This window comes from the organism of the source record quoted next, unplaced genomic scaffold (assembly GCF_019419815.1).
Source record: "Pyrus x bretschneideri cultivar Hongxiangsu unplaced genomic scaffold, Pyrus_bretschneideri_v1 Contig16, whole genome shotgun sequence".
Taxonomy (NCBI): domain Eukaryota; kingdom Viridiplantae; phylum Streptophyta; class Magnoliopsida; order Rosales; family Rosaceae; genus Pyrus; species Pyrus x bretschneideri.
Genome location: NW_025999457.1, coordinates 2,918,438 through 2,933,926, shown reverse-complemented (window position 1 = coordinate 2,933,926; position 15,489 = coordinate 2,918,438). Strand labels below are relative to the sequence as shown.

Below are 15,489 nucleotides of genomic sequence, written 5' to 3'. Positions count from 1 at the left end.
CAATACAAAACCGAACTAAACTGAAATTGGTTAGTTTGGTTTCAGTTTTTATGGTTCAAAAACCAAACCGAACCTAAGTAACACCTAAAACGAAGTCGTTTTTTTAATTTTGTCTTTTACGGGAGGACAGTGCGTTGTTGTGTATACACTTGTATAAACAAATTGTTGTGCTTTTATATAGATACTGAGGGTGTGGTCGGGTTTCTTGTAAAAGTTGATTATCATTAACATAATTCACTCGATACAAATATATCAAAGGGCATATTGTGGCTCATACTTTTCATCGTACATAACATCGCTGTATTATTTATTAGCGGCCATCTGATCGAGTTTGCGTAAATTATCACATTACCAAAGTGATGTCTTTAATTTATTTCTGTGTCGTGATTGATAGTAAAGAAGAGTTCCTTTGCTGAACCATATGGTCCAATTATCTTTCTGCCTATTATGGGCAGAAATGGGTAATTGATCATTTTAGCCTCAATTGTACAAACATGTTTAATGCAGTACATTATTTGGGTTTGCTGCTAAGCCTTCGCACAGTTTGATTTTATGTTCCTGATGATTATTTTCAGATTTAAAAAAAAAAAAAAAAGAATCAAGTTTTACATAAAACAAAACCGAATAGAACTGAAAAAAATAAAACCGAAAAAAAATAAAACAAAACAATAATTTCGATTTGATTTTTGGTTTTGACAAAAAAACTGAACAGATTAAAACTAAACCTACTCCTAAATTATAGAATTTATCGACCTTCTCATGCACTGCAGACTGGTTCCACAAATCATGAGAAAAGTTTTACAGTGGGTGACATAATTATCTTCCCCTGTTTTCCAAAAGAAAAAAAAAATCTTCCTCTTGAAAAAAACAGAGACATGAAATCTTTTCTCAGAAGAAAGATAACACGTCCCAACAAGGGATGGAAATATGCCATGGCCGGTCTGCCACTTTTTTGGTGGAAAATAATTGTCCTTCAACTTTGGTTTTTCTCTTGAACGAGTTTGGAAAGTGGACAGCTCATGTATGAAGATTTCCACTTTTTAACATTAGGTGTGACTCATATTTATCTCCACTTTTTAACATTGTGACAGGATAACACTTAATAGATTAATTACACTGTTATTTTGGCACTCAAATTTCACGTAAAGAAAAAGGATTGAGCGACGTTTAACCATAACTTCTCTTTCTCTTTTTGGACCATTACCAATTGTTTTGTGGAATGTGATATCTACACATTTTATTTTACTTCATACACATCATTTTAATTTTTAGCTGTCGAATCGGATAAATTGAAGAAAATCAACGCATAAAAATTAAAAAAGAATGTATAAGAAGTAATTTGAGATATGTGGATAATATATCTATTGTTTTGTATACAAAATTTTTACGGTACTCGAGAATATAAAATATTTTGAATATTTTATCAATTAAATCTTTATGTAAAAGTACAAATATCAAAATATAACAGACATATTCTTTTACTTGATTAGGTCATCCAAACAATCATACTAACCTTTCTCTGTAAAAAGATAATTCATCATCTGACACTATGACCCACACTAAACCGTGTGGTCACCACCACCACTACCAACAGATGAACGTCCAAGTGTCCATCTTTCTCTGCTTTTTAGGAACCGGAAGGCGTAGGCTGCCTTTCTTTCTCTCTGTCCAACCAAAAGAAAACCATCCACTGCCTTGTACTATTATTGGCTACATTATTTCTTTACTTTCTTTTTCACTTTATTAAGGGTCAGAACAAACGAATTAACGGAACATAATTAAGGAGACATGAATATATTATAATAAGAAAGTTGGGAACTTACAAGAAGTCCGAAGTCTCGCATCCAATCGGTTTGGTGAGAAAAGCTGAAGAAAGATAACACGTCCCAACAACGAAGCTTCCTGGAAATTTCTCATGGTTAGTTTTTCACCATTTTTTTTTTTCCGGAAAATCCTTCTCCTTTAACTTTGGTAATACATGGACGTTTATCCTTCAGCTTTTCCTCGTAAACAAGTGGGAACGGATCCGCTCATGGAATCAAGAGATCTAGGCCGCATAAATTTAATCCAATGATTTCCATTAATTCATTGTTCTGATCCTTCACACATAACCAACGGCCATGATTTATCTTGCACACCAATCAGAGGGCCCGATCTCTTGATTTCTTGCATGGAGATTTCCTTGGTGCTTCTTTCAAAGAGACTTACATTGCACCGAAACTTTAGAGTAGTATGGCTCAAATTTATCCCCACTTCACATTGTATTTTAACTTTGTGACGTGATAGCACGTAATAAATTAATTACACCACTGTTTTGACGTTCCCGTTTCAAATAAAGAAAGAGTGAGCAAGTATTTCAAATTGTTTAACCATTTCTTATCTATAGCTTCTCTTCTATCATTTTAACTATTAAATTTTTATTTAAAAATAGAAATATCAAACTATAAACCATCCTAAATATTTTATTCTTCAGGTAAACGATCATATTAACTTTTCTTTGTCAAAAAAAATAAAAAAAAAATAAAAAATCACAATCTAACACTATGACCCACACTAAACCGTGTTGTGGCCAACACCCCTACTGCCACTGGAAGCACTCGGGCTGTCTTTCTCTGTTTTTTTTCAGAAACGAGAAAGGCTTAGACTGCCTTTCATTTTCTCTTTTGCTGATGGGAACCAAAAGAAAAGCATCCAGTGCCTTGTATTATGTAGGTTGATTGTCTGCTATTTCATTTCTATACATTTATCATGTCTTATGATGTGTGGTTATGTTTAAATCACGTTAATAATTTATATTAATTTTTTATAAAAATAATAAACAAAAAATAATAAGAATATAAAATATTGACGTGACTTAATCGTGATCACACAAACAGGAAGACATACGAAAAGTATGAAAATGGAAGGACAACAATCCAACTCCTTGTAATATTGGCTGCTTGCTGCCTTTTAACATAGTCATCACGTGGCATTCACATTGAGCTATTAAAACAGCCAATCAAATTTTTTTTTTTTTGACAAACAATATTATTTATTTTAAGAATTGAGAAAAATAGACTAAACCTCATAATAGGTTAGCAATAATATGGTTCAAAATTCATTTTTTGCAAGAATAGAACATAACCTCACAATTACAAGTAAAGAGGAATATCACTAAACTATAATATTAAGTGGCAACAACCAATCAATTGGCTTGAGTAAAAATAAAGGGCCCAACCCGAATGAGCCAGACCCACAAAATCCAATAGTAAGTCATCTCTAATGGAGAAGGCTAAATGTTTAAAAGAAAAAAAAAGACATGACATGATTTGCCAAAAACTCATATCTAACCGATGGCCAGACTATAATTTTATAGAGCTCATCAAGCTATAATTTGGCCAAGGGGCATCATGCTAGTCAAATATAGCCCCTCCTCTTAGTTTAATTAGATTTGAAGACATCTAACAGTAGTTTAACTAAATTAACCAATAAATTTAAACTTAAAACTAATAAATTATTGTGGAACTATTATTTAGTTGAAGATAGTATATGAATATGACATGATATTATTTATTTAAAAATAACTTTTTGCATGCTATAATTCTGGACGGAATTATGTTTAATCTTTTCGATTAGAAATAACGACCATTGGCCAAAACGATCAAACAAAGATCGATTAACTGTTGGTTAGTATGACCAAAACCTGAAATTGAAATTAACCGAACCGAAAGTTTTCTCATACCCATGTATGGTTACATCAAACCTCAGCTTTAATTCTTCACCTTTTTACATTGGTAACAAACGAATTAACGGTACATATCAAAGAGACATGAATATATATATATATATATATATATACTCTGATAAGAATGCTGGGAACTTACAGAGAAAGAAGGCATGCATTCAATTGCTTTGGTGAGAAAAGGTAAAGAAACATAACACGTCCCAAGGAAGCTTCCTGATAATTTCTCATAGTTACTATTCCACCTTTTACTTCTACTTAGGTAAACAGTCATATACTAACTAACTTGACGAAACAATTCACCATCTGCCACTATCAGTCTACCACCAACACTAAACCGTGTGGTCCCCACCACCACTACCAGTAGAAGTAGTACTCGGCTGTCCATCTCTTTCCCATTTGTTTCCTTTCCTCCTCTCTCAATTTCCTCTCTTGCTACAACTTTTCTGCGAGAATTTTCGGTGTGATTTTTCTTCTTCTTTCTTTGCCATTGTCACTTTTCTCTGCCTGTGTAATTTTGTGTTGATCCTGTATTTTGTTTTTCTGGTTTCTCTGAGTCCTTAATCTCCTTTGCTTAATATACATTTTCAATTACCATAACAAGATTTAAAGTTCCTATTTTCATTTCACTGCTCATTTTTGTTGTACTTGTTCATTGACTACTGTTTTTGTTTGCAGAACCCCTCTTCCGGTAACTGAATGAGATTCAACGGCTTAAACTGAGTTATCAGGGACTTAAGATGAAATCAAATTATCAGGGGCTTAAACTGAGTTATCAGGGACTACATCATAACAATAATAAGGAAATACAATGGAGGGGTTTAGTAGAGAGCAGTAAACATCAATTTAGATCTTTGAGGACTAGAGGCAATGTAGGCCAACAATGTCTTATGACAACTGTTGAATTGAATATAGAAAGTCAGAAGTGACAAAATATTTCCTCATGTCGTTATTAGCTATGAATCAGATATGACCAATTGAAGAAAGAAAATAAAGTCGATGAACGATTAAGCGAAACTTTGTCTTAGAGACCAATGAAATGCGACCTAGAAGCTTTATCACACAAAAGTTCTTTGAAGACCTCTTCTTTTGCTTACCTGCTTACTTCTGCTGTAGATCTTGAGGACTAGAGCCATGTTGACCAGCCTCTTGTGATAAATGTTGAATAGAATCTAGAGTTAAAAGTGACAAAATTTTTTTTTCATATTGCTACCAACTATAGGTCAGATATGACTGGTTGAAGAAAGAAGATAAAATAGATGAACGATTAGGTGAAACTTTACCTTAGAAACCAATCAAATGCCACTGAGAAGTTTTATTACACAAAAGTTCTTTGAAGACCTCTTGCTTATGCTTCCATGCTTACTTTTGTTGTAGGTCTTGAGGAGTAGGAGCAATGTTGATCAACCTCTTGCGACAATTGTCGATAATTGTTGAATTGAATCTAGAAAGTTAAAAGTGACAAATTATATTCAGTCTGAAATATTGTAGAGGACCCTCCTCCCAACCCTCACCCAACTGAATGTAGCCATCAAATTTGAGTTATTCCAACTATTGCTCTTGCTTGCAAAGAATGAAGTTAATTCGTCTGCAACTGCATCATGCACGGTGTTATCTTCAGCCGTCCACTCTTTTTAAAACTACTAAGGTTTGGCTTTAGTTAGAGGTCATCAACATCAAGATGGGCGACCGAGAAATGTCAAAAACTCTGGACACGTGTAAGGCTCCTTTACCAACACCTAATGCATTGCATGTCAATATACATGATTTGGATCGATCTCAATGGTTAATTATTCTTTTTTATTGCATTGTTAATCAACTTTGTTAAAATAATGACACAATTCAGCTTCTGGTATTGAGTCGCAGACAAACGACGACCGATTCCCTTAATTTTATAACTAGTAAATTGTTAGTGCTTAAGACGACCACCGATTCCCTTGATTTACTTTCTTGGTTTGATCATCTAATTTAAATATTATTCGATTATTTTTCCAAATTTCTCAATAAATGTTGAAAGGCAAACAAACTCGTATTTAAGTTCTGTATAAGGGTACATGAATCCTGCTCTTGATGATTCAATATGTCATAAAATAGTTTGGTTAAATTTATTTCAAATACTACTTGGGCTTCAGATTTCATACCACAATCGAAAACACTTATCAATTGCACCTAACTGGGAATAAATTTGATGAGCCCTTGAGTTAGGGCTATACTGGATCAAAGAGTTCTTCAACCTGCTCGCTCAGGCACTGCAGAACAGTCCCAAAAAGGATGAGAAAAGTTTCATAGTGGATGAAATATTGCACCCAATGAGAAAAGTTACAAAGAGACATGAAATTTTTTCTTAGAAGAAAGTTGGGAACTTACTCAAAAATATTGCACCCAATGACTTTGGTGAGGAGAGAAAAGGTAAAGAAAGATAACACGTACCTCAGTACCTGCATGGAATCTTCCCGGAAATCTTCCCATAGGCGGTCTCCCACCTTTTTTGGTGGAAAACAATTTGTCCTCGCGACATTAGCATTACAATATAATAGTATTCATCTTCATTTATAAGTGAGAATTTTTATATTCGATTCTCGTCAAAGACGAATTTGAACTACATTATTAATAGCCTATTGTAAGGTTAATCACATTCTCTTATTTTTAACGTAGATAATATCGTTTATTAAAAAAAAAAAACAATTTATCCTTTCACTTTGGTAGTACACGTGATTAATGGCTTGCTAATAAATTAAGGTTTCATAATATGTTTCCCTTCAGCTTTTCCTCTTGAACAAATATTGGAAAGTGTACAACTCTTGCATGAGAATTTCCTTGATATTTCGAAGAAATATTTTCTTAGAAGAAAGTTGGGAACTTGCTTAGAAATATTGCACCCAATCCCTTTGGTGAGGAGAGAAAAGGTGAAGAAAGATAACACGTCCCAACATGGAATCTTCCCGGAAATTTTCTCATAGTGGTCTCCCACCCTTTTTTTGTGGAAAACAATTTGTCCTTGCAATATTAGTACTATAATCTAGTGATATTCATCTTCATTTGTAAGTGAGAATTATTACGTTCGATTCTAGTCAAAAACAAATTTAAACAATATTATTACTAACATATTGTAAGACTAAGCTCATCATTCTTCTCTCTTAGTATATATAATATCCTTTATTGTGACTTAAATTTATTCTTATTTTGCATCGCATTTTAATTTTATGATATGATAACACGTAAAAGTTGCATTATTATTTTAATGTTCCTGTTTCATAAAAAAGAATAATTCACCATCTGACATTATAACCCACTCTAAACCTTGTGGACACCAGCGCCACTACTACCAAAAGAAAAGCATCCAATGTCTTAAAATATTGCTGCTTGCAGTCATCACGCGGCTTTCACATGGAGCTATTAAATCCGACACTAAGCATCGGCTTAAGCGATTAAACAAAGATCGTTTGACCGTTTCATTTTTCCGTCTAACGAGAAATTTTATTAAAATAAATATTAGATTAATTATCGACGGAACATGAATTCATATCGTCATACAAAAATTCAACATTTTTTTATCATTGTTGTAAAGAATCACTTACAAAAATAAATTAATCGTTAACGGTATTCAAACTCACACCATTGTGTAAAAATTCAGCTCCTTTCTATCACCATGATAAGTGGGATTCGCTTTTTTTTTCTGGGACCACTACCAATTGTTTAGAATTCATGCCAGTAGGAATTCATGCCTTGAATATATGCATCACATGGCTTTCACATGGAGCTAAACAGCCAATCAACTAGCTTGAGTCAAAGTTAGCCCAAGATCCTGTCCGGATTTTTTGGTGAGGATAATAGGAATTCGTAAATTCTATCTGTTTATTGCATGTATGCGATCAGATTTTGTCAGGTAATATTTATGTTTAATTTTAAATAAAAATTATTTAAAATAATTTATGACCAAACGATATACAGTAAACAAACATGATTTACGAATTGTTGTAGTCAGTGTGGTTGGACAAACATGTTTCATGCAGTACATTATTTGGGTTTGCTGCTAAGCCTTCGCACAGTTTGATTTTATGTTCCTGATGATATTTTTCAGATTTAAAAAAAAAAACAAAAAAGAATCAGGTTTTACATAAAACAAAACCGAATAGAATTGAAAAAAATAAAACCGAAAAAAAATAAAACCAAACAATAATTCCGATTTGATTTTGAGTTCTGACAAAAAAACTGAACAGATTAAAACTAAACCTACTCCTAAATTATAGAATTTCTCGACCTTCTCATGCACTGCAGACTGGTTCCACAAATCATGAGAAAAGTTTTATAGTGGGTGCCATAATTATCTTCCCCTGTTTTCCAAAAGAAAAAAAAAATCTTCCTCTTGAAAAAAAACAGAGACATGAAATCTTTTCTCGGAAGAAAGATAACACGTCCCAACAAGGAATGGAAATATGCCATAGTCGGTCTGCCACTTTTTTGGTGGAAAATAATTGTCCTTCAACTTTGGTTTTTCTCTTGAACGAGTTTGGAAAGTGGACAGCTCATGTATGAAGATTTCCACTTTTTAACATTAGGTGTGACTCATATTTATCTCCACTTTTTAACATTGTGACAGGATAACACTTAATAGATTAATTACACAGTTATTTTGGCACTCAGATTTCACGTAAAGAAAAAGGATTGAGCGACGTTTAACCATAACTTCTCTTTCTCTTTTTGGACCATTACCGATTGTTTTGTGGGATGTGATATCTACGCATTTTATTTTACTCCACACACATTCTTTTAATTTTCAGTTGTCAAATCGAATGAATTGAAGAAGATGAACGCATAAAAATTAATAAAAAGTATATGAAAAGTAATTTGAAATGTGTGGATAATACATCTCTTGTTTTGTATACGAAATTTTTACGGTACTCGAGAATATAAAATATTTTGAATATTTTAACTATTAAATCTTTATGTAAAAGTACAAATATCAAAATATAACAAACATAACACCCTACAAGGCTACAAACAACCCTAAATTTTTTATTCTTTTACTTGATTAGGTCATCCAAACAATCATACTGCCTTTTCTCTGTAAAAAGATAATTCATCATCTGACACTATGACCCACACTAAACCGTGTGGTCACCACCACCACTACTACCAACAGATGAACGTCTAAGTGTCCATCTTTCTCTGCTTTTTGGTACCGTTTGGTACGTGGGACGGGACGGAACAGAGTGGGACAAGGCGTTCCGTCTCACGTTTGGTGCGCCTAAAACGGGTGGAACGAGCTGTTCCACGGGACGAGTTTTGGGTGAATTTTTGTTCCACCTCACCCCCCTGGAACGACTCGTTCCACATCCTTGGAACACAAAATTATAACCTCTCCGTCTCCTTCTTCTTCCTCCTTGTTTCCATCCGAGGGCATCTTTGCTCCTGCTCCGTTCCGTTCCGTCCTGTCTCGTCCCGTCCCGTCCCATTCCGTTCCATCCCGTTCCGTCTGCATACCAAACGATACCTTTAGGAACCGTAAGGCGTTGGCTGCCTTCTTTTTCTCTGTGCTGATGGGAACCAAAAGAAAACCATCCACTGCCTTGTACTATTATTGGCTACATTATTTCTTTACTTTCTTTTTCACATTGGTAAGAACAAACGAATTAACGGAACATAATTAAGGAGACATGAATATATTATAATAAGAAAGTTGGGAACTTACAAGAAGTCCGAAGTCTCGCATCCAATCGGTTTGGTGAGAAAAGCTGAAGAAAGATAACACGTCCCAACAACGAAGCTTCCTGGAAATTTCTCATGGTTAGTCTTTTACCATTTTTTTTTTTCCGGAAAATCCTTCTCCTTTAACTTTGGTAGTACATGGACGTTTATCCTTCAGCTTTTCCTCGTAAACAAGTGGGAACGGATCCGCTCATGGAATCAAGAGATCTAGGCTGCATAAATTTAATCCAATGATTTCCATTAATTCATTGTTCTGATCCTTCACACATAACCAACGGCCATGATTTATCTTGCACACCAATCAGAGGGCTCGATCTCTTGATTTCTTGCATGGAGATTTCCTTGGTGCTTCTTTCAAAGAGACTTACATTGCACCGAAACTTTAGAGTAGTATGGCTCAAATTTATCCCCACTTCACATTGTATTTTAACTTTGTGACGTGATAGCACGTAATAAATTAATTACACCACTGTTTTGACGTTCCCGTTTCAAATAAAGAAAGAGTGAGCAAGTATTTCAAATTGTTTAACCATTTCTTATCTATAGCTTCTCTTCTATCATTTTAACTATTAAATTTTTATTTAAAAATAGAAATATCAAAATATAACGGCTATAACAGTATACCTTACTATAGACCACTCTAAATATTTTATTCTTTTGCTCCTACTTCAGGTAAACGATCATATTAACTTTTCTTTGTCCAAAAAAAAAAAAAAATAAATAAATAAAAAATCACAATCTAACACTATGACCCACACTAAACCGTGTTGTGGCCAACACCCCTACTGCCACTGGAAGCACTCGGGCTGTCTTTCTCTGTTTTTTTCAGAAACGAGAAAGGCTTAGGCTGCCTTTCATTTTCTCTTTTGCTGATGGGAACCAAAAGAAAAGCATCCAGTGCCTTGTATTATGTAGGTGCATTGTCTGCTATTTCATTTCTATACATTTATCATGTGTGGTTATAGTTAAATTACGTTAATATTTTATATTAATTTTTTATAAAAATAATAAACAAAAAATAATAAAATATAAAATATTGACGTGACTTAATCGTGATCACACAAACAGAAAGACATGCGAAAAGTATGAAAATGGAAGGACAGACAATCCAACTCCTTGTATTATTGGCTGCTTGCTGCCTTTTAACATAGTCATCACGTGGCATTCACATTGAGCTATTAAAACAGCCAATCAAATTTTTTTTTTTGACAAACAATATTATTTATTTTGAGAATTGAGAAAAATAGACTAAACCTCATAATAGGTTAGCAATAATATGGTTCAAAATTCATTTTTTGCAAGAATAAAACATAACCTCACACTTACAAGTAAAGAGGAATATTACTAAACTATAATATTAAGTGGCAACAACCAATCAATTGGCTTGAGTAAAAATAAAGGGCCCAACCCGAATGAGCCAGACCCACAAAATCCAATAGTAAGTCATCTCTAATAGAGAAGGCTAAATGTTTAAAAGAAAAAAAAAGACATGACATGATTTGCCAAAAACTCATATCTAACCGATGGCCAGACTATAATTTTACAGAGCTCATCAAGCTATAATTTGGCCAAGGGGCATCATGCTAGTCAAATATAGCCCCTCCTCTTAGTTTAATTAGATTTGAAGACATCTAACAGTAGTTTAACTAAATTAACCAATAAATTTAAACTTAAAACTAATAAATTATTGTGAAACTATTATTTAGTTGAAAATAGTATATGAATATGACATGATATTATTTATTTAAAAATAACTTCTTGCATGCTATAATTCTGGACAGAATTATGTTTAACCTTTTCGATTAGAAATAACGATCATTGGCCAAAATGATCAAACAAAGATCGATTAACTGTTGGTTAGTATGACCAAAACCTGAAATTGAAATTAACCAAACCGAAAGTTTTCTCATACCCATGTATGGTTACATCAAACCTCAGCTTTAATTCTTCACCTTTTTACATTGGTAACAAACGAATTAACGGTACATATCAAAGAGACATGAATATATATATATATATATATATACTCTGATAAGAATGCTGGGAACTTACAGAGAAAGAAGGCATGCATTCAATTGCTTTGGTGAGAAAAGGTAAAGAAACATAACACGTCCCAAGGAAGCTTCCTGATAATTTCTCATAGTTACTATTCCACCTTTTACTTCTACTTAGGTAAACAGTCATATACTAACTAACTTGACGAAACAATTCACCATCTGCCACTATCAGTCTACCACCAACACTAAACCGTGTGGTCCCCACCACCACTACCAGTAGAAGTAGTACTCGGCTGTCCATCTCTTTCCCATTTGTTTCCTTTCCTCCTCTCTCAATTTCCTCTCTTGCTACAACTTTTCTGCGAGAATTTTCGGTGTGATTTTTCTTCTTCTTTCTTTGCCATTGTCACTTTTCTCTGCCTGTGTAATTTTGTGTTGATCCTGTATTTTGTTTTTCTGGTTTCTCTGAGTCCTTAATCTCCTTTGCTTAATATACATTTTCAATTACCATAACAAGATTTAAAGTTCCTATTTTCATTTCACTGCTCATTTTTGTTGTACTTGTTCATTGACTACTGTTTTTGTTTGCAGAACCCCTCTTCCGGTAACTGAATGAGATTCAACGGCTTAAACTGAGTTATCAGGGACTTAAGATGAAATCAAATTATCAAATATGTGTTGACACGGAGTCAAATATCTAACCGCAGTAAGTTCTTGTAGTTTCTAATAAAAATTGCATCTTGTAAATTACCAAAAGAAGATTTAAAGTTTCAATTTTTTTTTTTTAAAATTTTAAAACTTTGATCTTCTATCTTTTTACTTGTTCATCCAATTATTGTTTCATGTTTGCAGTACCGATTTACATCAACTGCCTTTTTTGGATGGCATTAAGCACCCAAAGAGCCTCGGCATCTTGTGTTTTGAATGAATCAGCTCCTCGATGGAAGTATGATGTGTTTTTGAGTTTCAGGGGTGTAGACACCCGCAAGGGTTTTGTATCCCATTTATACCATGAGTTGTGCAATCGCCAAGGAATTACGACTTTCATGGACGATCGAGAGCTTGAAGGAGGTACAAGTATTCCTTCTGAGCTCCCAAGTGCGATCTACAAATCGCAAATTGCAATCGTTGTTCTCTCACCAAACTATGCTTCTTCCAAATGGTGCTTGAAGGAACTTACAACCATCCTTAAGTGCATGGAAGCCAGGAACTCTATTCTGCCGGTCTTTTATGAGACAGATCCATCTGACGTTGGAAATCAACGGGGATGTTTTGCCGAAGCCTTTACGAAGCATGAACAAAATTCGAGCAGTACCGAAGATAAAGAGAAGGTGGTCCAATGGAAAGCTGATCTAAAAAAAGTGTCCAAAATTTGTGGTTGGCACTCGAAGGAATCTAAGTAAGTATGCATGAACAACTTTAATTTCCCATGTCTTAGTAGAGTCAAAATTGGATGCTTCATTTATGTTTTTTTGATTGGTTATTTCATACCATGTAGGAGTGAAAGTGAGATTATACAACAACTCGTCAAAAGTGTGTGGAAGAAACTGCAAGCCACATTCCCATTGTTAGATTCCCCACAGGAGTTGGTTGGGGTTAATTTTGGGCTTGAGCAACTAAGTTCGTTGTTAGCTCATGATGTCAATGATGTTCGCTTTATAGGGATAACGGGGATGGGTGGCATTGGTAAGACAACCCTTGCTAAGCTTGTTTATGATAGAATCTTCCATCATTTTGAAGTTCACTGCTTTCTCGGCAACGTTAGAGAGGTTTCTAACGTTGATCTTCAAAAAAGACTTCTTTTCCCGGTGTTGAGGGAAAAGATCGAAGAAATTTGGGATGAAGAGCACGGAATCATTTTCATTAAGAAGTGCTTACACAACAAAAAGGTTCTTCTTGTACTTGATGATGTGGATCGCATAAACCAACTACAAGTACTAGCTGGAAAGGAAGATTGGTTTGGCATGGGAAGCAGAATTATCATTACAACTAGAAATGAACGTCTGCGAGTCGAGCATGGCATAACATTTTGTCATAATGTTGAGGTGTTAAATGATGATGAGGCTCTTGCACTGTTTAGCCTGCATGCCTTTAAGAAAAATATGCCCGAGGATGGGTTTTTGGAACTGTCTGAGTGTTTCATTAAATATGCTGGAGGCCTTCCATTAGCTCTTAAAACTTTTGGGTCGGCATTGTTTAAGAGAGGGCTAGATTTTTGGAATAGTACACGGGATAATCTATCAAAAATTCCTAATACAGAAATTATTCATAAACTTAAAATAAGTTATGATGGACTAGAAGAGATGGAGAAGAGCATTTTTCTTGAGGTTGCATGTCTCCACAAAGGGAAGTACAGAATGGAAGTAATTGAAATACTAGATATTTCTTTTGGAATTTCTAGTAGTACTATGATAGATGTACTAATTGAGAGATCTCTCCTCTATCAATATAGCAACAATATATGGATGCATGACTTGATACAAGATATGGCACGTGAAATTGTTCGTCAAGAGTCTAAAGAGCCTGGTAAGCGCAGTAGGTTGTGGCTTTACGATGACATCGATCAGATATTTAGGAAGAATAAGGTAAGAAGTTAAATACCAAGTTTGGAAGAAGATATTGATTTCTTTTGACATTATATTAGACTTGAAAGTGAAATTAATTTGTCCTTTTTTTCTTAATTGTTAGGGAACGGCAGCAATTGAAGCCATATCCTTACGCTTGTCCAACGTAGAAGAGGTGCCCCAGTGGAATTGCGAAGCCTTCTCTAAGATGGAGAGCCTGAGGTTTTTGGAATTCAATAATTTGATCTTTTCTTCAGGCCCCAAATCTCTTCCAGGTTCCTTGAGAATTATAAATTGGAGTTGGTATCCTTCTAATTTTCTTCCAACAAGCTTTCGCCCGCACTTGCTTGGTAAACTTGAGATGCGTAATAGCAATCTTGTTCGTTTTTTGGGGGGAAAAGTGGTAAGAGTAGTTATGAACAAAAGATAATATTGGTTACTCACTAGTCAATACTCACATTTTGAGTTTGTCCAATGATATTTTAACACATTATTTTAAAAAATAATAGACATGTTATTTAATTTTTCTTGAGTTTTAAAAACAAGAAACCCGTAACATTTTTTTATTGTACAATCCCAAAGGTTCCAAATTTCTTCCATATTCATTGAGAATAAATGCTATTTAATTTACAAAATAATCATATATTTATTTATTTATTATTTTGAATAAACTTTAAGGTTGTGGAAGCTAAGTATATGATCTGAACCTTATCGGTGGTGTTGTACAGGACTTGCCCAACTTGAAACATATCGATCTTAGCAACTCCAATAAATTGAAGAGTACCCCAGATTTCAGTGGTCTTCCGAATCTTGAGAAGTTGCTGCTTTCCGCTTGTAAGAATTTAGTTGAGATACATCCGTCTATTGCAGTCCTCAAAAGACTCAAAAATTTGAAACTTAATGACTGTGAAAGCATTAAGAGCCTCCCAAGTAAGGTTGAAATGGATTCTCTTGTATATTTCGATCTTAGTGGCTGCTCAAATGTGAAAACGATTCCAGAATTTGGGGAGCAGATGAAGAATTTAGTCTGGCTCAAGTTAGACAAAACTGCGATCGAGAAAATACCTTCATCAATTGGACATGCGGTTGGCCTTTTCCATTTTAGTCTACGGAAATGCAAAAATCTCTTGTACCTTCCAAGGGCTATTTGTAATTTGAAGTCTCTTTACCATCTCGATGTGATTGGATGCTCAAAGATTGACAAACTCCCAGGAGACATGGATCACTTACGGTGGCTTAAAGTGGGACGCACTATGACAAAGCCGTTTGTGGGTATGAAAAATCTCAAAGGTCTAGAATGTAAGAGAAATTATGACATGGTTTTTCGATGAGTAATGTTAAAGCCACTTGTGGATTAGATGGTACAGCAAGGGATAGGTGGGGCCTTCGCCGCTTATTTGGACTTGAAAAGAGTCCCCCTGATCCTCCTCTTTGTTGGCATTTGGTGTTGTCTTCTCTAAATCGTTTATGCTCTTTGACATGCTTAGATCTATATGAT

The 15,489-nt window shown here is 34.5% G+C and overlaps 1 protein-coding gene and 1 long non-coding RNA gene across 6 annotated transcripts in view; both read left to right on the top strand.

The window, feature by feature from the left end:
* Positions 1-1,494: 1,494 nt before the first annotated feature.
* Positions 1,495-5,572, top strand: LOC125475738. Its single transcript, XR_007257151.1, has 2 exons — positions 1,495-4,182; positions 4,400-5,572. It is a non-coding gene; the product is annotated as an uncharacterized LOC125475738 (long non-coding RNA).
* A 5,907-nt stretch (positions 5,573-11,479) lies between these two features.
* The window catches only part of LOC125475728 (disease resistance protein Roq1-like), a 28,228-nt gene continuing 24,218 nt past the window's right edge, over positions 11,480-15,489 (top strand). The window contains exons 1-5 of one of the 5 annotated variants that reach the window (XM_048580944.1): positions 11,480-11,523; positions 12,019-12,133; positions 12,280-12,826; positions 12,926-14,012; positions 14,116-14,394. In XM_048580944.1, the coding sequence (XP_048436901.1) occupies positions 12,309-12,826; positions 12,926-14,012; positions 14,116-14,394 (1,884 nt within the window). In that variant the 5' untranslated portion in view covers positions 11,480-11,523; positions 12,019-12,133; positions 12,280-12,308. Of the gene's footprint in view, positions 11,524-11,634; positions 11,802-12,018; positions 12,134-12,279; positions 12,827-12,925; positions 14,013-14,115; positions 14,395-15,489 lie in introns of those variants that run through there. The other 4 variants (XM_048580943.1, XM_048580942.1, XM_048580945.1 and 1 more) reach the window with 4 other exon arrangements.